The sequence below is a fragment of the Nerophis ophidion genome, linkage group LG05 (genome assembly GCF_033978795.1).
Source record: "Nerophis ophidion isolate RoL-2023_Sa linkage group LG05, RoL_Noph_v1.0, whole genome shotgun sequence".
In the NCBI taxonomy this organism is placed as follows: Eukaryota; Metazoa; Chordata; class Actinopteri; order Syngnathiformes; family Syngnathidae; genus Nerophis; species Nerophis ophidion.
This window is the reverse complement of record NC_084615.1, coordinates 31,265,827-31,291,537: the sequence shown is the minus strand read 5'-3', so window position 1 is coordinate 31,291,537 and position 25,711 is coordinate 31,265,827. Positions and strand designations below refer to the sequence as shown.

Here is a 25,711-nt window from a genome sequence, read left to right as displayed (position 1 = left end):
TTTATTTTCATTTTCAAATCAACTGAACTGAATTGAATTGAATTTATATAGCGCTTTTCTCTAGTGACTCAAAGCGCTTTACATAGTGAAACCCAATATCCAAGTTACATTTAAACCAGTGTGGGTGGCACTGGGAGCAGGTGGGTAAAGTGTCTTGCCCAAGGACACAACGGCAGTGACTAGGATGGCGGAAGCGGGAATCGAACCTGCAACCCTCAAGTTGCTGCCACGGCCACTCTACCAACCGAGCTATACCGCCCCAAAAGGGGAACATTTCACAATTTCAGAAGGGTTAAAACCAATAAAAATCAGTTCCCGGTGGTTTATTTTATTTTTCAAAGTTTTTTTCAAAATTTTACCCGTCCCTGAATATCCCGAAAAAAGGGTTTAAAGTGCCTGATTTTCGCTATCTGCGAAGCCATTGTCCATTTTCCTGTGACGTCATCCAGTGATTCCAATACAAACAACATGGCTGATAGCACAGCAAGATATAGCAACATTAGCTCGGATTCAGACTTGGATTTCACCGGCTTAAGCGATTCAACAGATTACGCATGTATTGAAACGGATGGTTGGAGTATGGAGGCAGATAGCGAAAACGAAATTGAAGAAGAAACTGAATCTATTGAGCGAAAAGCTATTGACGCTATTTGGCCATATTTCTGCCTTAGCATCGTCGGTAAAATGTGCGGACCAACCGATCGGGACTTTCGCATTGACACTAGAGCAACTTAAATCCGTCGATTGGTGTTTGTTTGGCATTAAATGTGGGTGGAAGGAAACGTTGGATGCAAATATATCTACAAATGTACATAAAGCTAGCCTAAATAGCATGTTAGCATCGATTAGCTGGCAGTCATGCCGCGACCAAATATGTCTGATTAGCACATAAGTCAATAACATCAACAACACTCACCTTTGTGATTTCTTTGACTTTATCGTTGGAAATGCATCCGCAGGTTATCCATACATCTCTGTGCCATGTCTGCGTTAGCATCGCCGGTAAATAGCATGTTAGCATCGATTAGCATGCCGTGCTAATCGATGCACATTCTACGTAAATCAACTTGAATCCGTCCCTGATCGTGTTGTTACACCCTCCGACAACACACCGACAAGGTATGATGTCTCCAAGGTACGGAAAACAGTCGAACAAATGGAAAATAACAGAGCTGATTTGACTCGATGTGTATAATGTGTTACAAAATGGCCGATTGACTACCTAGGTGGCGTCACGTTGTGACGTCATCACTCCGGGAGCAAATATTTGAAAGGCGTTTAATTCGCCAAAATTCCCCCATTTAGAGTTCGGAAAACTGTTAAAAAAATATATGGTATTTTTTCTGCAACATCAAGGTATATATTGACGCTTACATAGTTCTAGTGATAATTTTCCCCTTTAAGGATGTAAATGACACCTATTAATATTAAAAGGGCTGACTTGATGCTTCTGAAGGATCTTGGTTGCTAGTCACCAAACTCCACTATCAACTTCCAATCAAATTTCAAGTTGTTTTTGATGTTTCCTTGTTAAAAACAGCAGACAAGAGGTTGCAAAATGACCGGTGTCCACTTGCAGGCTGACTTTTCCTGCAAGATAAGAGCCCTTAATAGGGCCACAGGCACTCAGAGCTAATTTGATAAGCAAGTTTACGCCTCTAATTAGTCGTTTAGCGACGACAGCCTTTTAGGGGCTAATTGAAAGTGGGATGAATAATTATGGTATAGCTTATTTGCGAGGGATTAACGGGAAAAATGTTACACACAGTAAGTTTTGCTTTCTAATTTACCACATCCTGTCCATCACTTCCTACTCACGGATCACTGCTTACTCCATCCATCCATCCATTTTCTACCGCTTAATCCGTTTGGGGTCTCGGGGGGCACTGGTGCCTATCTCAGCTACAATCAGGGCGAAGGCGTAGTACACCCTGGACAAGTCGCCACCTCATCGCAGGGCCAACACAGATGGACAGACAACATTCACACTCACATTCACACACTAGGGCCAATTTAGTGTTGCCAATCAACCTATCCCCAGGTGCATGTTTTTGGAAGTGGGAGGAAGCCGGAGTACCCAGAGGGAACCCACGCAGTCACGGGGAGAACAGGCAAACTCCACACAGAAAGATCCCGAGCCCGGGATTGAACCCAGGACTACTCAGGACCTTTGTATTGTGAGGGAGACGCAGTAACCCCTCCAACACCGTGCTGCCCCACTGCTTACTCATATTTTCAAAAAGAGAGCACAGTCTACCACAAGGGTCGCCAACTCATCGGTCAGGATCCATCATTCTTTGGCACCCTACTGGTCGATCACAATAATATACAGAGGGGCAAAAAAGTATTTAGTCAGGCACCGATTGTGCAAGTTCTCCCACTTAAAATGATGACAAAGGTCTGTAATTTTCATCATAGGTACACTTCAACTGTGAGAGACAGAATGAAAAAAAAAATCCAGGAATTCACATTGTAGGAATTTTAAAGAATTTATTAATACATTAAGGTGGAAAATAAGTATTTGGTCAACCATTCAAAAAACTCACTGTTGGAAGGAGGTTTTGGCTCAAAATCTGACGATACATGGCCCCATTCATTATTTCCTTAACATGGATCAATCGTCCTGTCGCCTTAGCAGAAAAACAGCCCCAAAGCATGATGTTTCCACCCCCATGCTTCACAGTAGGTATGGTGTTCTTGGGATGCAACCTAGTATACTTCTTCCTCCAAACATGACGAGTTAAGTTTATACCAAAAAGTTCTATTTTGGTTTCATCTGACCACATGACATTCTCCCAATCCTCTGCTGTATCATCCATGTATCCATTTTGGTATAAACTCAACTTGTCGTGTTTGGAGGAAGAAGAATACTGAGTTGCATCCCAAAAACACCATACCTACTGAATATGTTGAAACGCATCAAACATTTTCCAGCATCCAACATCAAACAACTCTTCCCTCAACCACAACCATCACGCACACCTGCGACCGGAAGCTAACAAGCCAAATACTAAGGTCCGTGAACATTGCACCAAAGTACGGTTTTTGTGTTGATTTATTGTGAATACAAAACTAAACACTGACTTGTGCAAAAGCAGTAATACATGATAAAACATGGCGGCATGTAATGATAGGATGAACAAATATACTACGCTAATACTATAGTGGCCATAAACGGTTAGCGTCTTACAGCAAGGGTGCCCTAAGTGCGGCACAAGAGCCATCTGTGGCCTGAGACTCGTTTGTCAAAAAACACTAGCTAAAATTGGGAAAACAGCGAAAAACACAATGAGAAACAGCCAAAATGTTGAAATCAGCCAATAATAACGACACACAGCTTTGTCTTTAAAAAAACAAAAAAACACACACACACACACATACAAATATATATATATATATATGTATATATATATATATATATATATATATACCATTGGTTTCCCAAGTCTACTTCCTTTTTTTTTTTTTTTTAACACACTTGGCCAATAAAGAGGATTCTGATTCTACTGCTTCTTTAATAAGCACATTAGCCACTGCAGAGTTCATTTTGGATCATCATGTATCTATCGTGTGTGTGTGTGTGTGTGTGTGTGCGCCTGCGTGCGTGTGCGAGTGACTAACGGGGGAGTGTGTTGCTGAAAGAAGTAATGGCAGTACCTACAAGAGGCAGGGAGCCCTCATGCCTGAAAAGGTCAGCGGGACCTTCACTCTATTAAGAATAAATGTGTGAAAAGAAACTAAAAGTGAGAAAACTCTGTCACAAAGCAGGATGGTTGCTTTCTCTGGGAAAAAAAACAAGTATATTTCAACCCTTGAGAGATCTTAGTATTTGATGTCATCAGATTGTTCATAAAACTCAGTAAAAGCTTGCTTATTGGGCAAATATTCATTACACTAGTGTTGGTACAGTAAGGTCATATTTCTTTCTTTCTTTTTTTTTTTTTAATTTTGTTTACTGGTTTTCAGACACATACAATTGACAGGAGTTGTCAAAAAGACATCAAATCTTTTTTTACCCCCAACAAGTGAAGTAAAAAAAACAATAAATGAATATATGAAATACCGTATTTTTTGGACTGCAGGGCGCACCGGATGTTAAGGCACACTGCTGATGAGCGGGTCTAGTCAGGTTTATTTCTATACAAAAGGCGCACCGGATTATAAGGCGCATTAGACGCATTTTTTCTAAATATAAATGGTGGTTCTTTGGTCAAAATGTTGCATAGATTATGGTTTACAGATCATCTTCAAGCCGCTTTCTGACAGTTTCTTCAGAATGTGGGCGGTCTTATTTACTATGTAAAGCGCTTTGAGTCACTAGAGAAAAGCGCTATATAAATATAATTCACTTCACTTCACTACATGACTCACCTTAGACAGCGTCTTCTCCCTGTCATCTTTGTCGTAGCGGTGTAGCGTGCAAGGACGGGAGTGGAAGAAGTGTCAAAAGATGGAGCTAACTGTTTTAATGACATTAAGACTTATATCAATCAATAACGGCGCAGCATCTCCTCATCCGTGGCTCACTCGTGCAATAAGGGCGGAAATGTGTCCCGTGAAAAAAACGTCCGACCGGAACTCTCCAATAACTAAAGTTCCGTGGGTGAATTGTGTAGACCCACTCCACTGGTAGTTTTTAGCGCTTCCATACCAATATTTAGGTTAGAACTTAACGCTACTTTATATTAGAAATGGCAACAGCGGAGGGTGAATGTCCCATAACAAGAACATTGAGAAAAAAAAGAAGTTTATCCACTACAGAATCGGCACATACTACAGTGGCGGACGTGCGCAAATTTTCAGGAGTTATACAGATCTCAAATACACATCAGCAGGTACCAGAAGATAAGAAAAGTTGGTTTTGCATAATATTGTGAAACAAACTCCAGATAATATGTCTGCGAATGGGTGCCATTGTTCCTGTCCTTATACACACACCATAGTAATACTTGTATCTCTGACTACTGTAGCTATAAGGCGCCGACATTCCATCAAGCGGTGCGGCTTCAAAGTCATACTAAAACATTTTGACAGATTTTTGAGTGAAGTGTGATATGTTTTTTTTTCAATGGAACATTTAATGTTTTAGTGTTGTTTACTGGCATCACATTGCAGTCTACACATATCTCTTATGTGTGACTACCTTCCACTGATCTCACTTATTATTATACCATGTACCAAATAAAATAACTTTGAGGTCGGTAAGCACAACCAGAATTATTCCGTACATTAGGTGCACCAGGTTAGTGCGTCTGCCTCACGTTAGTGCGTCTGCCTCACAATACGAAGGTCCTGAGTAGTCCTGGGTTTCTGTGTGGAGTTTGCATGTCCTGCGTGGCTTCCCTCCGGGTACTCCGGCTTCCTCCCACTTCCAAAGACATACACCTGGGGATAGGTTGATTGGCAACACTAAATTGGCCCTAGTGTGTGAATGTGAGTGTGAATGTTGTCTGTCTATCTGTGTTGGCCCTGCGATGAGGTGGCGACTTGTCCAGGGTGTACACCGCCTTCCGCTCGATTGTAGCGGGGATAAACACCAGCGCCCCCCGCGGTAGGAAATGGATGGATGGATGGATTAGGCGCACCAAGTTATAAAGCGCATTGTCAATTTCTGAGAAAATGAAAGGGATTTAAGTGCGCATAATAGTCCGAAAAATACGGTAATAATAAAAATAACTAAATAAATAAAGTAAAAAGAAACCACAGACAGATAATCCCATAAAACCAAAGACAGTTGCATTCTTGAATGGCTTTCGAGGTGATGTGGCAACCAACAAGCACACAAAAGGCTCATCATCCACCCACATTTTAATTGTGTTTTAATCAGTTATAATTTGGAGATCAGTTTCTCCAACATATCTCAGAAAAGCACCCCACAGTTGTTGAAACTTTGCAGAACCACCACTTAATCTTTTTTAAAGAACTTCTTTAATCCAGCGGGTGTGGCAAGTTGCCTTCCAATTTAACACAATGAGTCTTCTTGCCAACAAAGTAGTAAATGCAGCAGGATTCTTTTTGGATTTACTAAGGGTAAATGACTGAGGTGACACCCCCCCAAATAGTTCACCAAGAGGATTCGGTTCAATTATTTTGCCAGTGAAGCCAGGTCATATTTCTAATAAACCTTCACTTTAGGTCACTTATTGTTGTTTGAAGTCTGCTCGTATGTGAATGATACTTCTTTAATGGTGTCAAGGTTAAGAAATTACAAGTGTAGAGACATTTATTGTTCTACTGCTGCTGGAAGGGGGCCCACATCACATCCATTATTCCCCTTTACAGTTACTTTTTTCTCTTGTATTAATTATTCAACATCACACTGTAATTGTAGACTGAGGATCAGAATTGCACATGTTCCTTTCTACATTGTGCAAATATTATTGCTGTTCTGAAGACTACAGTTGAGGCAAAATATTTTCCACTGCTTATTCCCTTTTGGGATCGCGGGGGGCGCTGGCACCTATCTCAGTTACAATCGGGCGGAAGGCGGCGTACACCCTGGACAAGTCGCCACCTCATCACAGGGCCAAATTAAAAAAAATATTAAATACATATTTTATATTTTTAATTGGACATTTTTTTTAAATAATTTTAACATGTACACCGGCATACCATTTTAAATAAAACTTTGGGTTTGGTTTAGTCTTACATATTTTTGGGAAATCCCTATTTCTTATTAAAATCTTTTGTCTAAAACATTTAGTTTTAGCCTGAAATTAAGGCAATTGGGACACCATTTCCATCACAATAAGTGTCATAACTTGTTGCAAATGTGCAAATGTATTTTTGTATAATAATAATTATCATTATTATTATTACAATCTTTATTATTTGTAGTAATATTTTCATAATAATAATAAGAAGGGAGGCATTAACGACTATTATCTTAATTTAATGATTCATTTTATGACGTCCCAAGACATGCACCTGGGGATAGGTTGATTAGCAACATTAACCCTAGTGTGTGAATGTGAGTGTGAATGTTGTCCGTCTATCCGTGTTGGCCGTGCGATGAGGTGGCGACTTGTCCAGGGTGTACATGCCTTCCGCCCGAATGCAGCTGAGATAGGCTCCAGCAACCCCCCGCCACCCCAAAAAAGGGACAACAGGTAGAAAATGGATGGATGGATTTTATGACGTTATTTATCTTATATTCGTAGTTGTACATTAATTAAATTAAAATGAATTACCGGGATGTAAAAAGTTAGGTCAAAAAATATTAATTTTTTTTCCTAGTTAAAGGGGTTATAGCATGATTTTTTTGCACATTTCAAACACTTCCTTGTGTTCTACATAACATGTAATGGTGTTTAGTTTTTTTAGATAAAATTTTTGCATGGATTTTGTTCTACAGACCATTATCAAACTGCTTTCTGACCAATTTTTTGGCGGTCTTACTTATATGCCTCTGCTTATACTGTGTCTCCACCCCGTCAGCCATGTTGTAGTTTTTAGCGCTTCCACATGGAGTCTACTGGCAGATATAAGTTGGAACTATGCGCCAACTATGTATGTAGTAAGTATGTAACTATAGAACTAACTTTGTATTAGAAGTGGCAACAGTGGAGGAAGCATGTGCATGTATGAGCCAGTCTGCCCCAAAACATGACGATAGAGAACAATAAGGAACTCATTGACAATGACGTCCAACTACAATAGCGGACTCGCACAAAGCTCTTTGGGTAAAACTTTACCGTACATGGAGAAATCCGCTGACTTAACTAGCAACAAGTCCGTCATTAACTACTCAGATTTCAAATGTCTCGTTTGGAGCAAGTATGAAAGAAGGCAATATTTGTTTTTTTATCAATACCTACGCCAATGCCGCCATGGTTTGATTTCCAATTTTCGAGACTTATGTGGATTGTAAATACAAACCCAAAAACCGGTGAAGTTGGCACGGTGTGTAAATCGTAAATATAAACAGAATACAATGATTTGCAAATCCTTTTCAACCAGTCTATTCAAATGAATAGACTGCAAAGACAAGATACTCAACATTTGAACTGGAAAATGTTATTGTTTGCAACTATTAGCTTATTTGAAATTTAATGCCTGCAACATGCTTCAAAAAAGGTGGACATATGTGGCAGAAAAAACTGAGAAAGTTGAGGAATGCTCATCAAACACTTATTTAGAACATTCAACAGGTGAACAGGCTAATTGGGAACAGGTGGGTGCGATGATCAGCTTCCAAGAAATGCCCAGTCATTCACAAACAAGGATGGGCAAGGGTCACCACTTTGTGGACAAATGCGTGAGCAAGTTGTCGACAAGTTTAAAAACATAATTTCTCAACGAGCTATAGCAAGGAATTTATAAATTTCACCATCTACGGTCTGTAATACCATCAAAACGTTCAGAGAATCGGAGAAATCATTGCACGTAACATTGAATTCCAAGTTAATGATTATTTGCAACAACAAAAAAAACATGTTTCTCAGTTAGAACATTAAATATCTTGTCTTTGCAATGAATTCTGTTGTGTTTTCTGTCATTTCCCTGCCTTCTCTTTTATGGTGTCTGTTTTTCTTCAGTCAATTAGTCCCCAGCGAGGCACACCTGCAACAAATCTCTACCCAGTAGTATTTAAGCTCGTCACCGACAGCTGGTCCCTGCCGGTTATTGTCTCCTGCACCTCCCACATGTATGTTAAAGTTAAAGTTAAAGTACCAAAGATTGTCACACACACACACTAGGTGTGGTGAAATTTGTCCTCTGCATTTGACCCATCCTCTTGATCACCCACTGGGAAGTGAGGGGAGCAGTGATCAGCAGGTGCTGCGCCCGAGAATCATTCATGGTGATTTAACCCCCCTTGATGCTGAGTGCCAAGCAGGGAGGCAATGGGTCCCATTTTTTTAGACTTTGGTATGACTCGTCCAGGGTTTGAACTCCCAACCTACCGATCTCAGGGCGGACACTCTAACCACTAGGCCACTAGGTAGGTGCCTGAGTCACTTCGTCTTGCCTGGTATGTTGTCTCTCCTTATTCCTGAAATACCTCACCTCTTTGTGTTTGCTTCCTAGCCTCCCTGATATGAAGAGGATTTTGTGTTGAACCTTTTGTTGAGCTCAGTGCGCCCTGGCCTTTTCCCCTGCCGACCATTGAGGGACCTGCTTTTGTTTGCTTATCCACGGTGTGCACTTCTGTCCCACCGCCTTTTGTTTAAAGGACAATATATACATGGAAAGATCAAATATGGTAGCAAGCACAACAATGAAAAACAAAAACAAAACATCAACAACGCTATATGATAAACACAAGATAATAGTACTAAAGCAAGCATACACATACATGTTTTTTATCAATACCTACGCCATGCCGCCATGGTTTGATTTCCAATTTTCGAGACTTGTGTGGATTCTAAATACAAACCCCAAAACCGGTGAAGTTGGCACGTTGTGTAAATCGTAAATAAAAACAGAATACAATGATTTGCAAATCTTTTTCAACCAATATTCAATTGAATAGACTGCAAAGACAAGATACTTAACATTTGGACTGGAAAACGTTATTGTTTGCAAATATTAACTCATTTGGAATTTGAAGCCTGCAACGTGTTTCAAAAAAGCTGGCCCAAGTGGCAGAAAAAACTGAGAAAGTTGAGGAATGCTCATCAAACACTTATTTAGAAAATTCCACAGGTGAACAGGCTAATTGGGAACAGGTGGGTGCCATGATTGGGTATAAAAGCAGCTTCCATGAAATGCCCAGTCATTCACAAACAAGGATGGGCAAGGGTCACCACTTTGTGAACAAATGCGTGAGCAAGCTGTCGACAAGTTTAAGAACAACATTTCCCAATGAGCTATTGCATGGAATTTAGAGATCTCACCATCTACGGTCTGTAATATCATCAAAACGTTCAGAGAATCTGGAGAAATCACTGCACGTAACATTGAATTCTAAGTTAATGATTATTTGCACAAAAAAACACGTTACTCAGTTCGGACATTAAATATCTTGTCTTTGCAGAGAATTCTGTTGTTTTTTGTCATTTCCCTGCCTTCTCTTTTATGGTGTCTGTTTTTCTTCAGTCAATTAGTCCCCAGCGAGGTACACCTGCAACAAATCTCTACCCAGTAGTATTTAAGCTTGTCACCGACAGCTGGTCCCTGCCGGTTATTGTCTCCTGCACCTCCCACGTGCATGTTAAAGTTAAAGTTAAAGTACCAATGATTGTCACACACACACTAGATGTGGTGAAATGTGTCTTCTGCATTCGACCCATCCTCTTGATCACCCCCTGGGAGGTGAGGGGAGCGTTGGACAGCAGCGGTGCAGCGCCCGGGAATCATTTATGATGATTTAACCCCCCTTGATGCTGAGTGCCAAGCAGGGAGGTAATGGGTTCCATTTTTATAGTCTTTGGTATGACTCGTCCAGGGTTTGAACTCCCAACCTATCGATCTCAGGGCGGACACTCTAACCACTAGGCCACTGAGTAGGTGCCTGAGTCACTTCGTCCTGCCTGGTATGTTGTCTCTCCTTATTCTTGAAATTCCTCTCCTCTTTGTGTTTGCTTCCTAGCCTCCCTGATATGAAGAGGATTTTGTGATGGACCTTTTGTTGAGCTCAGTGCGCCCTGGCCTTTTCCCCTGCCGACCATTGAGGGACCTGCTTTTGTTTGCTTATCCACGGTGTGCACTTCTGTCCCACCGCCTTTTGTTTAACTTTTTGTAATTCAAACCTCGCCTCCCGTCCCTGCATCCTGGGGTCACCTCCTTACAAGTTTACAAGTTTATTCACAATACCATATAACATTTACAATAGCGGGGAATATCATCATTTAAAGATGTTGGTACGTGAAAGGGTCCCGGAAATAAGCTAGAAGAAGATTTTGACAGGGGGTCCAAAGGACAATATATACATGGAAAGATCAAATATGGTAGCAAGCACAACAACGAAAAACAAAAACAAAACAACGCTATATGATAAACACAAGATAATAGTACTAAAGCAAGCATACACATACATACATTCATTCAACCATGCAAAACCCAACAGTAGTCTACCCCACATGAGGCATTAAAGATAGGTGGTTAATAGGTAATTTTTCAGTTTCTTTTTGAAGTTAGAGAATGGAAACAGCTTCTTGAGGCTCTCATTAAGCTGGTTCCAAATCTTTGGTCCCCTGAATACGACACTGTGACCGGTACAAGCCAGTAAACAATGTTTACCGGTTTTCAGATCTATGTTACGAGTGTTGTGGGCATGCTAGGGATGGTAGATAGGAACCAAGCTACACAGCCTAAGATTCAGCTTGTAAATGACTTGATAGGTTAAACAAGCATTTTGATAAATAATGAACTCTGTCAATTCAATTGACCCATTCAATTGAATATAAGTTCAAAAGGATTTGCAAATCATAGAATTCTGTTTTTATATACGATTTACACAACATGCCGACTTCCCTGGTTTTGGGTTTTGTCTAAAAAAACAGGTACCAATTAGTAAGAAAAGTGGGTTTTGCATAAAAGGCCCTCTTTAAGGCATCACACCTTGATATAAATGCAACAAACCTTCAGCACATTTCAAATTTGTGTGTGTGTGTGGGGCAAGTTTTGTGTGTGTGTGGGGCAAGTTTGTGTTTATGATTCTGATTCCACACTGGTCCACACAAGTGTTTACATTGGGGATCTAATAACAATGTCGAGCGTAAAGCTCAGCGTCGGAGTATTGGCCAACGCAGTGCAAGTAAACACTCTCCACAGGCTTGAGTCATCCATCTGAGCACAATTACACGTCAACAATATCCAGCGGTAGTCATAAATAATCGCAACGGCTGACAAATACCAATGAAGACAAAGTTGTGAACGGGTCAGTATTGATTACTGAGACAGAATAAATGATACTACGTTGGATGGGGGCGAACAGACGATGATACTCGGGATAAATTAGTGCAGCGCTACTGATTATTTAACGTATCCCAGTTTATTATTTAACATGCACTAAAACAAGTTTTATGCCCGCTCGTTGCTGATTGTCGGCCATAAAAGTGCCGATTAATAATCAAGGACACACAAAACGTTTTTTTTTTGGAGGAGGTGGGGTGCACAGCTAAAAACTGCAATGCATCTTCCTGGTATGTGTTGCTGACTGCACTGATGATGAATAATAACAGCGGTGATTACGACCAAGTGATTTACAGTCGCCTGATGTATTTGCGGTTTCAGCAGTCCAACACCAGTCTGCTGCCTATTTTTTATGGAAATGACTAAATGCAGGTGGAGATGCACTGGACCACAGTCTGTCCAAGGACTGCTTGACTTTGCTTGTATTCCCAAGTCCTTCTTCACATAGAAACATAAGCCAATATAATGTATCCCCTGGCATAACGTATAATAATAATAATAATAAAAATAATAATCTATGCGACTTGAGGAGGGTGGGTCGGGGGGGCGACCGGTCACTTCAGTAGCTGATCATCATCGTGGTCTTCATGCTCTGCAGGTGTTTGCTTGTTCTACTTTGATGGAGTGAATTGTCTTAACTTTGTTGATGCTTCCATGCATCCATCCATTTCCTACCGCTTATGCCATTTGGGATCGCTGGTGCCTATCTCAGTTATAATCGGGCGGAAAGCTGTGTACACCCTGGACAAGTCGCCACCTCATCGCAGGGCCAACACAGATAGACAGACAACATTCACACTCACATTCACACACTAGGGCCAATTTAATGTTGCCAATCAACCTATCCCCAGGTGCATGTCTTTGGAAGTGGGAGGAAGCCGGAGTACCCGGAGGGAACCCACGCAGTCACGAGGAGAACATGCAAACTCCACACAGAAAGATCCCGAGCCTTGGATTGAACCCAAGACTGCTCAGGACCTTCGTATTGTGAGGCAGATGCACTAACCCCAATTGTGTATTATAAACATAAACAATTATTAACCTATTAGGAACTACATTTCTGTTGGTTGTGTTTCTAAGGCACACACCAAGACTGCTCAGGACCTTTGTATTGTGAGGCAGATGCACTAACCCCAATTGTGTATTATAAACATAAACAATTATACAAACAATTATTAACCTATTAGGAACTAAATTTCTGTTGGTTGTGTTTCTAATGCACACACTCAGGCTTCTATAACCAAATCTATTTGTGGTGACGAAGAGTAAAAAAGAAAATCCTCATTAATTGCTGTTAATTTCAGTCCGCGCCTGTGTGATACAGTAGATGAACTTCTGCAAAGTAAGAATTTTTTTAAATAAAATATTCTTATAGCTAGCGCATGAAAAAACGGTTAGCTATGTTATTAAAAAAACATTTTTTAACATTATATACAGATGGGGTAAGAATTATTTTAAATTAAATATTTTTAGAGCTAACGTATAAATACTGTTTGCTACGTTATAAAAATGTGTTTTTGTATCAAGAGGTATACAGATGAATTTCTGCAAAGAAATAATTATTTTAAATGACATTCTTTTATAGCTAGCACATAATAAAAACAGTTTGTTACGCTATAAAAAGCATTTTTTCAACATTAAGAGGTATAGAGATGAATTTCTGCAAAGTAAGAATTATTTTAAATGAAATACTTGGGGCGGTATACCTCGGTTGGTAGAGCGGCCATGCCAGCAACTTGAGGGTTGCAGGTTCGATCCCCGCTTCCGCCATCCTAGTCACTGCCGTTGTGTCCTTGGGCAAGACACTTTACCCACTTACTCCCAGTGCCACCCACACATTTAAATGTAACTTAGATATTGGGTTTCACTATGTAAAGCGCTTTGAGTCACTAGAGAAAAAGCGCTATATAAATATCATTCACTTCACTTTTATAGCTAGCGCATAAAAAACATGTTTTCAACATTAAGAGGTATTCAGATGAATTTCTGCAAATGATTATTTTAAATGAAATATTTTTATAGCTAGCGCCTAAAAAAACTGTTTTCTACCTTATAAAAAACATTTTTTAACATTAAGAGGTATACAGATGCACCATTACAAGCCGCAAATTTCAAATCGCGTATTACAATGCTCACTAGACTCGGTCAGCTCTATAACCTCCAGCGTGTTAACAAGTAGGGCGATTTATATGATTGTGATCGTTGATCGAGAATAATTTGAGCTTAATTCTGGTGATCAGCTGTTAGCATATTACCTCGATCAAACATGGCGGAAATGTCTGTTAAAAATGACCACGATAGTAAACAGTAGAGAAGCAACGATGCTTGGTAAAATCCTATATGGAACAATCCACCTTTATTGACCGTCATCCTGTGTGTGTCTGTGATTGTGTGTGTTTGTGTTCATTTGCGTGTGTTTGTGTGCACGATCATCCCTTTTCAACGTCGCTAAAATCAGTCTTCCTACATTCAATCGTGTTGTGCCTTGTCCCCTAACAATGCTGGATGTGCAGCCCAGAAGAACAACAAAAATGACAAACACGACTAACACTACCATAGAAGTGAAGAGGAAAAAACTTAATCTCTATACCCCCACAAAACGTACAAAAAAGAAGCAAAACTGTGGCCCTAAAACCAGGTACGGACTGTAGCGTGGCACCTCCAGCAAACACATATACTGCGACATATACTCCAGAGCGATTTATGTGTGAAATTATTAACACATTACCGTAAAATATCACATAATATTATTTATCTCATTCGTGGAAGAGACGAAGAAAATGTCAGCAATCGTCACACACACGTCAGCAATCGTCACATACACGTCAACCAATAAGAATTTGGCAGGGGAGGGTCATGGCAGAAGTCCATTGTGGGTCATGGAATGCTAACTGCTGTATGCTATATGCTACTGCAGTAGCTAATACAATGGAACATTTCATCGTTGGCGGTAACTTATAAAAACTGAGAAGGGCTGAACAAAAATGGCCCCGAAAAGGAAATCATGTACTGCAGATTACACAATATCAAATAATATGATTTATCTCATTCGCGGAAGAGACGAAAAAATGTCAGCAATTGTCACACACACGTCAACCAATAAGAATTCGGCGGGGGAGGGTCATGGTAGAAGTGTATTGGGGGTCATGGAATGCTAACTGCTATATGCCGTAGCTATTAATATGGATCATTTCATCGTTGGCGGTAACTTATAAAAACTGAGAAGGACTGAACAAAAATGGCACCAAAAAGGAAATCATGTACTGCAGATTACAAGCTGAACGTAGTGAAATATGCAACAGAAAACGACAAGAGGAAGCGGCGCATACCTTTGGAGTTGGCAGAGTTGTTTAGAAGCGGCATCGAGGATGAAGATTTCATCGGATTTATCGATTAGGAGTGACAGATTGTTTGGTAAACGTATAGCATGTTCTATATGTTATAGTTATTTGAATGACTCTTACCATAATATGTTACGTTAACATACCAGGCACCTTCTCAGTTGGTTATTTATGCGTCATATAACGCACACTTATTCAGCCTATTGTTCACTATTCTTTATTTATTTTAAATTGCCTTTCAAATGTTTATTCTTGGTGTTGGATTTTATCAAATAAATTGCCCCCAAAAATGCGACTTATACTCCAGTGCGACGTATATATGTTTTTTTCCTTCTTTATTATGCATTTTCGGCCGGTGCGACTTATACTCCGGAGCAACTTATAATACGAAAAATACGGTATATGAACACAAAATAAAAGTTGTCAGCTGTTTGCATTTTACCCCCATCAAACATGGCAAAAATGTCTGTTACAAGATACTGCAATAGGAAACAGTGGGGATGCGGTACTGTGCATTATCCTTTGCGGGACAATCTGCTTTGATTAAAAAAATGTTTAAAAACTATTTTTATTGTGATATCAATGGAGATCGGATGATATGAAAAAATTAGTCGTGATCATTGTTTTGCCATATCGCCAAGCCCTATACACAAGTAATATCAAAAGACCCAAAGAGGTCCACAAACAAAATCTAACATATAATAAACCTACAGTCAAAATAAAGGCAGGCACACAATAAAATGTTTGCTTTAGTCTAAACCACAATTGTGTGCTGAATTTTTTACCTATTTTTTTGGTCACCGACCCAATATGGCCACTTAAATAAAAAGTCAAGAACATTTATATTTGTACGGAGGTTTTCGACACCTACCGTGATCTTTTGACAAGTTAATCGCCATGAAAGTGTTTTTGAGCTGATTTGTGCGCATACGAAATAAATAAACCAACAGAGCGCTGTGTCGTTTCGTTGGCAAGACAACAAACAGCTGGTAATAAAAGCATAACGACCTTGGCTGAGGTAATAAACATTATAAAAGACTTTACAGAGGAATCGATTGCACGTTGTACAATACGACGTACCGTGCAGTGATTCTGCTGCTGCAAGAGGGTGGGCACGTCTCCACCAACGGGCATCTGCTTGGTCAGCTCCTCATCCTTCATGCAGATCCACCTCCAAAGCTCCTCCAAGAGGCCCAGCAGACGAGACCAGCGCTCGGCACTCGCTTCCAGGTGGGCTCTGTCAATGTGTAGCATCCGTTTCGAAACATTAGTATCAAGTTTGAAACCACCCATTAAACACAGCATTGGAATAGTGAGCTTTTATGACAAATGGTGTCAGAAGTGGGATGCGGGCAAATTGTGTCAGGAGTTGAAAGGACTCTACATTACTATGTTAAACCAGTAGGGCCAAGTTAAGTGGACTCCACCTGTAAGTCCTCCAACAAATGGTGTCAGAAATGGGATGCTGACAAATGGTCTCAGAAGTTTATAGCACACTGGGGGTTTCAACGGGACAATGACCCCAAACACACGTAAAAAGTGGTAAAGGAACAGCTTAATCAGGCTAGAATTAAGGTTTTAGAATGGCCTTCCTAAAGTCCTGAGCTAAACCCCATTGAGCATATGTGGACAATGGTGAAGAAACAAGTCCATGTCAGAAAACCAACAAATTGAGTTCAACTGCACCAATTCTGTCAAGAGGAGTGGTCAAAAATTCAACCAGGAGCTTGTGGATGGCTACCAAAAGCGCCTTATTGCAGTGAAACTTGCCAAGGGACATGTAACCAAATATTAACATTGATGTATGTATACTTTTGACCTAGCAGATTCGGTCACATTTACAGTAGACCCATAATAAATTCCTAAAAGAACCAAACTTCATGAATATTTTTTTGTGACCAACAAGTATGTGCTCCAATCACTCAATCACAAAAAAATAGGAGTTGTAGAAATTATTGGAAACTCGAGATGGCCATGACATTATGTTCTTTACAAGTGTAAATATATATATATATATATATATATACATATATACATATATACATATACACAGTGGGGCAAAAAAGTATTTAGTCAGCCACCGATTGTGGAAGTTCTCCCACTTAAAATGATGACAGAGGTCTGTAATTTTCATCATAGGTACACTTCAACTGCGAGAGACAGAATGAAAAATAAATCCAGGAAATCACATTGTAGGAATTTTAAATAATTTATTTGTAAATTATGGTGGAAAATAAGTATTTGGTCAACCATTCAAAGCTCTCACTGATGGAAGGAGGGTTTGGCTCAAAATCTCACGATACATGGCCCCATTCATTCTTTCCTTAACACGGATCAATCGTCCTGTCCCCTTAGCAGAAAAACAGCCCGAAAGCATAATGTTTCCAAACCCATGCTTCACAGTAGGTTTGGTGTTCTTGGGATGCAACTCAGTATTCTTCTTCCTCCAAACACGACGAGTTGAGTTTATACCAAAATGGATACATGGATGATACAGCAGAGGATTGGGAGAATGTCATGTGGTCAGATGAAACCAAAATAGAACTTTTTGGTACAAACTCAACTTATCGTTATTGGAGGAAGAAGAATACTAGGTTGCATCCCAAGAAAACCATAACTACTGTGAAGCATGGGGGTGGAAACATCATGCTTTGGGGATGTTTTTCTGCTAAGGGGACAGGACGATTGATCCGTGTTAAGGAAAGAATGAATGGGGCCATGTATCGTGAGATTTTGAGCCAAAACCTCCTTCCATCAGTGAGAGCTTTGAATGGTTGACCAAATACTTATTTTCCACCCTAATATACAAATAAATTCTTTAAAATTCCTACAATGTGAATTCCTGGATTTTTTTTCTCATTCTGTCTCTCACAGTTGAAGTGTACCTATGATGAAAATTACAGACCTGTGTCATCATTTTAAGTGGGAGAACTTGCACAATCGGTGCCTGAATATTTTTTGCCCCATTGTATATATATATTTATTTATTTACTTCATCCATATTCATCCATTAACCGCCACAGCGAACATATTGAAACATAGAGGGTGAATTATCTAATAGCCCATAAATATTCCACAAACACGCGACTCATGCTCTATAAAGGAAAAAATGGATATCTATGTCGACTTTTATGGAGTGAGCACAGTGAATGATGCAATCGCTTAAGGCTCATATATTATGAATAACATGCAAAGTGGTGAGTTAATGAACCAGGGAGGCCTTTGACTAGGACTAACTCAATGACTTTTACATGGGAAAGATGGAGCTCCAGCAACTCACTGGTTGATTAAAATGGGAGTTGAAAGGACAGCTTACATAATTATTGAGCTACATGCATGAGATTCACACCACAACTAAGTGGCATGACCGACATGTTAGAGCGCATGCAGAGCTGCCGACGACTAATGATACTTCAAATGCAGCATACAAAAAAATATATCAGAAGGTTGCCTCCAGCCAGAGCCAATGTTTTTGGCTTGGTGGCATTAGACTTGGCTTGGGAAAAAAGGCCTAAAAATAACATAATCATTTTTTTCACTGAAAATGTTTTCTTACATTTTAAAGAAACCAATGAATACAAACGGGAGAGATCATTCAAAACATGTTTTGCTTTGACTTGGATTTAAAAAAAAAAAAAAAAAGGTTTGAAAGAAGAAAGACAGAAGAGAAACAATGCCACAACTTACAGAGGCATGAACACTCCACCTTACTCTCTAAGTTGTTCAGTTTAGAACATATATAAATTGTACTTTGTCTAAAATCATTTTCAAAAAACTAAATCAAAAGCTTTCTCTGTGTAGCAAAACTTCTAATTTGAATAAAATACTTTGGTAAACAGAAATGTAGTATTGCACATTGCATGCAAACAAACTCCAACAATGAGATTACTTAAGTGCAAACTTAAATATTCTCTTCTGTAAACTTGAGAGGGGTGTATAGTTCTAATAAGTGGAAAAATTCAGGTTTTCTGCTAATTTATGGTTATTGGGAACCACAGCTTTACAATATAATTGTGCAGGGCGACCACTTTAGTGATAGCTTTTAATTGTGCTCATTTCTTATAATATAGTTTTTTGTTTGTTGTTAAGTTAAAGTATCAACAATTGTCACCTCTTAAAGAGTTGTACTTTCCTCACTCCGATATATGCCTTTGTTTCAAATGCTGGAATAAGTTTGTAGTGCTACTGCTTTTTAAAGAAATTTTGCAACTTGCATTCACTTGGTCTACGTCTGATGTCGCAAATGCAAAATAATGACATTATTCTTTTCTTTGGAACATACTACTTGCTCTCATTCGCGTAAGCAGCTGTTATGTTTCTGTATGTGGAGCTCCTGGGGGAAAATAATATGCTGGAGCAAAAGGATAAAACATTTACTTTTTTATTTTTAAAATCGTCAGCAAAAATATATCGATTTGATGGGAGTTATTGCTCAGGCCTATTATAGACCGATGGTAGTTGTGGTTGATAGAATAGAGGTGTAAACTGGAGCGTTGACGATTAGTAAAATTTGAAAAGTATACCGTTTATGAGGGAAAACCATGTCACTCACTAACAGTCTGGCATGCTATTTATATGGAAGTAGAATTGTCTCACTTCAACATATATATATCAATATGATAATACATTTGGATATTTTAATAAATATACAAATGTAATATACGATTAAATAAATCATTTGTGGGAATAAACGCCTATTTGTAAATATATTTTTGAGATTTGAAAATATATACAAATAAAATGTATAAATACAAAAATGTGACATTCAAATAAATCAAGAGTTTGTATAAATAAACTTGTATTTGTAAATATATTTTTGAGATTTGAATATAAATATGCTTGATTTTGTATTTGCATATGTGGATTGCTTTTTTGCTTTTGTGTCGATGAGACATTCCTCCCACAAACCAGATGCAAAAATAAATGCAACCTAAACACTCCCCTGAACAACCAGCAGAGGGCAATGCAGCCGGAGCATAGACATGGTCAGACACTGGCGAGCCAATCAGAGACACACTAAGGAGGGTCATATGATGATTGCTATATGATGATGATTTAACAAATATTGCACTGATAAGAGATCAGTATCTACATCGGGAAAAGGTCATTAAACGGTATTGATACAGTAAAATAAGCAGTTAGCACAGTCTTTTATATTAACCGGATTAATTAGCATTAGCTAATACAACGCTAACGTTAGCAGGCTCAGAACCTTAGTGCGATTTCTCTGTAAAGACATGGATTGTTTTTGTGCTGAGAACTCCGGGCATTTTGCATATAATGCACTGTGATGGAGACCGTTCTGGATGCAGTGCCCTCTGCTGGTTGCTCAGGGGAGTGTGTAGGTCACATTTATTTGTGCATCTGGTTTAGGGGAGGAATGTCTCATCGACACAAACGCAAAAAAGCGATCCACATATGCAAATTCAATACAAATACAAAATCAAGCATATTTATATTCAAATGTCAAAAATATATTTACTAATACACATTTATTTATACCAATTCTTGATTTATTTGTATGTCACAATTTATATATTTACATTTTAGTTTTTATATATTTTCAAATCGTAAACATATATTTACAAATACACGTTTATTTATTTATACACATTTATATATTTGTATATCACATTTGTATTTATATTTGTATATTTATTAATATATGCATACGTATTAATATCATATCATACCAAAATGGATACATGGATGATACAGCAGAGGATTGGGAGAATGTCATGTGGTCAGATGAAACCAAAATAAAACTTTTTGGTATAAACTCAACTCGTCTTGTTTGGAGGAAGAAGAATACCGAGTTGCATCCCAAGAACACCACACCTACTGTGAAGCATGGGGGTGGAAACATCATGCTTTGGGGCTGTTTTTCTGCTAAAGGGACAGGACGATTGATCCGTGTTAAGGAAAGAATGAATGGGGCCATGTATCGTGAGATTTTGAGCCAAAACCGCCTTCCATCAGTGAGAGCTTTGAATGGTTGACCAAATACTTATTTCCCAACATAATTTACGAATAAATTCTTTAAAATTCCTACAATGTGAATTCCTGGATTTTTTTTCACATTCTGTCTCTCACAGTTGAAGTGTACCTATGATGAAAATTACAGACCTCTGTCATCATTTTAAGTGGGAGAACTTGCACAATCAGTGGCTGCCTAAATACTTGTTTGCCCCACTGTGTGTGTGTGTGTGTGTGTGTGTGTGTGTGTGTGTGTGTGTGTGTGTGTGTGTGTGTGTGTGTGTGTGTGTGTGTGTGTGTGTATATATAAGTTGATGTGAGACAATTCTACTTCCATATTTTCACAGCATTTCATAATGCAGTTTTTGCAGATCTTTTTGAGCAGGGATTGTTTTGGCAACATTTTGTGTGTTATATCCCCTTAATGTTCTATTTTAGGCCAATAAAGGCATGTTTGGATAAGTTAGGCACAGTTGTCTTTCACAATAAAATCATGTTTCCACTGACCGTATGTTGGCCGACTTGGCCTTGAGGTCGCTCCAGCGGTGGTTCATGTCATCCAGCCTGTGCTGAAGAAACACCGCTTCCTCCGAGCTTCCCAGCGCTTTGACCATCTTTGACTTGTTTCCGTCCACGCTCTTGTAGATGTCATTGTGGGCGTCGATCTCAGCCTGGATGTCCTGCACAGACACAGTCAGAGAAGAGACGTCACTTAAATGTACAATTGTATTTTTTATAAAATGGCCTTTAGATGCTCCCTGTCCATAAAGACGTGAACCTCCCTGAGCAATGTCTACACTCATACTAATGCTATATTAGATCTTATCTAAAAAAGTGACTGAGCTTTTTTTGGATGTGGGTGTTCGCATCTACTCCCCGTCTATTACACAACCGCACCTCCAGGGTTTTTGTGAGGTGAGCATCTGTGTATTAGCCTGTATCAGTGGTTCAGCGGCGAGGATCCTGTCAAATGTTTTATATTTGGGATGTGTAAAATTGCTCCACTTTCCTCTCACTCTCTAGTGGGACTCCTTTTGCATTCAAGCCATTCGAAGGCTAAATAAAGACTCCAGCACCATATGGATGTGTTGCGTGAATAGCACTGCCTGCAGCACAGACACAGATTTGCAAATGAGACAAAATGAGTGCAAGAAAATGAGCCACATAGTCTGTAATCATTTTTTTTTTAATTATTTGACACAGTTTTAGCAGCTTAAGTTGTTGCTTGTGTACTCATTACAATTAGCATAACATCTTATGATTTTACAAAATGTAAATACATGTCTGCTTATTTCAAGAATGAATGTAACTTATATTTAATTGCTTCGCAAATATTTTCGGTCATGCCCCCACCAGGAGTATCCCCCCTGACCCCAACTCTCCACCGTAGATAATTTGCCTATAAAATACAAACCCCGTTTTCATATGAGTTGAGAAATCGTGATAGATGTAAATATGTCAGAGTTATTTGGTGACGAACCCCAAGATGCAGAGATGGAGGCAGGCATGGAATGTGAAAACATATTTAATGAAATACTAAGACGAAAACAAAACCAAAAGGGTACAAACAAAAAGCACGCACATGGGCGGATATAACACACTAAGGGCTATGAACAAACTAATCGGAAGCAGGGAACAAAAAACAGTAAGCTACAAAACATCTATCAAATATAGCTTACCGCTACGCTGCATTCACACGACCAGTAGGAATGACAAGTAGAAAATGACATTGACACGACAACAACAACAGGAGCGACATGTGGCAACGACAATGATCCAGCACTGACTGGAAGACAAAGTGGGTACAAATAGGAGCGGGCTGATTGACTACAGGTGTGGCCAGGTGCCAATCAGCCGCAGATGAGGTGACAACAGCACACAGGGAGACAAACAGGAAGCTGAACCAAAATAAGAGCACTTGACAGGAACTAAAGACAGGAGATACTAAACACAGAGGAAATAAAGACAAATGCAGAGGAAAAAACTAAAACATAGACAAACTGTCAGGGGAAAGCCTGACAAATATAAACGGAATACAAAGATTTGTAAATCCTTTACAACCCATATTCATTTGAATATGCTACAAAGACAAGATATTTGATGTTCAAACTCATAAACTTTTTTTTTCTTTCGTGCAAATAATATTTAACTTAGAATTTTATGGCTGCAACACGTGCCAAAGTAGTTGGGAAAGGGCATGTTCACCACTGTGTTACATCACCTTTTCTTTTGACAACACTCAATAAATGTTTGGGAACTGAGGAAACTAATTGTTGAAGCTTTGAAAGTGGAATTCTTTCCCATTCTTGTTTTATGTAGAGCTTCAGTCGTTCAACAGTCCGGGGTCTCCGCTGTCGTATTTTACGCTTCATAATGCGCCACACATTTTCCATGGGAGACAGGTCTGGACTACAGGTGGGCCAGGAAAGTACCCGCACTCTTTTTTTTTTACGAAGCCACGCTGTTGTAACACGTGCTGAATGCGGCTTGGCATTGTCTTGCTGAAATAAGCAGGGGCGTCCATGAAAAAGACGGCGCTTAGATGGCAGCATATGTTGTTCCAAAACCTGTATGTATCTTTCAGCATTAATGGTGCCTTCACAGATGTGTAAGTTACCCATGCCTGGGCCACTAATGCACCCCCATACCATCATAGATGCTGGCTTTTGAACTTTGCATCGATAACAGTCTGGATGGTTCGCTTCCTCTTTGGTCAGGATGACACGATGTCGAATATTTCCAAAACAATTGGAAATGTGGACTTGTCAGACCACATAACACTATTCCACTTTGCATCAGTCCATCTTAGATGATCTCGGGCCCAGAGAAGCCGGCGGCGTTTCTGGATGTTGTTGATAAATGGCTTTTTGCTTTGCATAGTAGAGCTTTAACGTGCACTTACGGATGTAGTGACGAACTGTACTTAGTGACAGTGTTTTTCTGAAGTGTTCCTGTGCCCATGTGGTGGTATCCTTTAGAGATTGACGTCGGTTTTTGATACAGTGCCGTCTAAAGCAGTGGTTCCCAGAGTGGGCGGTACCGCCCCCCTGGGGGCGGTGGAAAGATCTGGGGGGGCGGTGAGGAAGAAGGGGGCGGTAGGGGGGCGGCAGTCCGAAGTCGAAGTCAGAAGTTCGAACGTTTTTTGACGATTTGTACACAACACGTGCAGCAGGACGAATCAGTGGACGACGCATCAGGGTCCGGTTACCACACGCCGCTCTGGCCCAGTCAGATCCGACAGCATAGACTACAAAAGCAAAAGCTTAGGTTTGTAATTTCAAGCTTGTAATGTTCAGAATTGTATCTTATAATAAAAACCGCATTCTGGTGGTCAACATCATCTTGAGTTCAAGTCAACATGAAATTGGGGACTCGCCAGAACGCGCCGTGTTGTGTTGAGCTGGTTAGGGTGGTATTTACCATTCTATGTTGCTGAAACAGTTAAAACTGCTAAAAAATAAATTGGTTTACTAAATTGGGTTTTATTTGTGAAATACACATTTGTGTTTAACCTTTCTCTTTTCAAATTGCAGCATACTAAATATCAAGAAAGATTCGTTTGTTTCCATATGTGTCTGGGGGGGGGGGTGGGGCGCTAGGAATTCACTGGGGAGCCAAGGGGGCGCCAGCCTGCAAAAGTTTGGGAACCATTGGTCTAAAGGATCGAAGGTCACGGTCATTCGATGTTGGTTTCTGGCCATGCCGCTTACGTGGAGTGATTTCTCCAGATTCTCTGAACCTTTTGATGATATTATGGACCGTAGATGTTGAAATCCCTAAATTTCTTGCAATTGCACTTTGAGAAACGTTGTTCTTAAACTGTTTGACTATTTGCTCACGCAGTTGTGGACAAAGGGGTGTACCTCGCCCCATCCATTCTTGTGAAAGACTGAGCATTTTTTGGGACCCACCTGTTCCCAATTAGCCTGCACAGCTGTGGGATGTTCCAAAAAGGTGTTTAATGAGCATTCCTAAACTTTCTCAGTATTTATTGCCACCTTTCCCAACTTATTTGTCACGTGTTGCTGGCATCAAAATCTAAAGGTAATGATTTGCAAAAAAAAAATGTTTATCAGTTTGAACATCAAATATGTTGTCTTTGTAGCATATTCAACTGAATAAGGGTTGAAAATGATTTGTATTCCATTTATATTTATATCTAACACAATTTCCCAACTCATATGGAAGTGGAGTTTGTAGTTATAATTATACCTTTACATAAGGTTGTATGATCCCACCATGGTTACAGTGTAGCCAAGTGCTACATACGCTTTATCATATTCTGCTATGGCAAAAAAAAAAGCATGTTCACAATTTGGATTGTGCCAATTTTGATTGGAGAAAAACTCTTCTGTCAAATTTAGTGCCCACTGTTAGTAAGACACGATATGTGAGAATGTAAAGACATTTTAGTGTGTTATCTACTGACATGTAAGATGTGTGCATCATTCATACATTACGGAGAGGTCATAGAAAGTATCTCTGTGGGACTCTGCATGCAATTAAAGAATGAAAAAAGGACATCTGTCAGAAGA

General features: G+C 39.6%; 1 protein-coding gene across 9 annotated transcripts in view; it reads right to left on the bottom strand.

The window, feature by feature from the left end:
* utrn (utrophin) overlaps window positions 1–25,711 on the bottom strand; it is a 420,528-nt gene that overhangs the window by 117,410 nt on the left and 277,407 nt on the right. For all 9 annotated transcript variants that reach the window (XM_061900556.1, XM_061900559.1, XM_061900555.1 and 6 more), the window contains 2 exons: window positions 21,684–21,856; window positions 16,281–16,437 (listed from right to left, as the gene is read on the bottom strand). In XM_061900556.1, coding sequence (XP_061756540.1) covers window positions 16,281–16,437; window positions 21,684–21,856 — 330 coding nt within the window. The remainder of the gene's footprint in view (window positions 1–16,280; window positions 16,438–21,683; window positions 21,857–25,711) is intronic.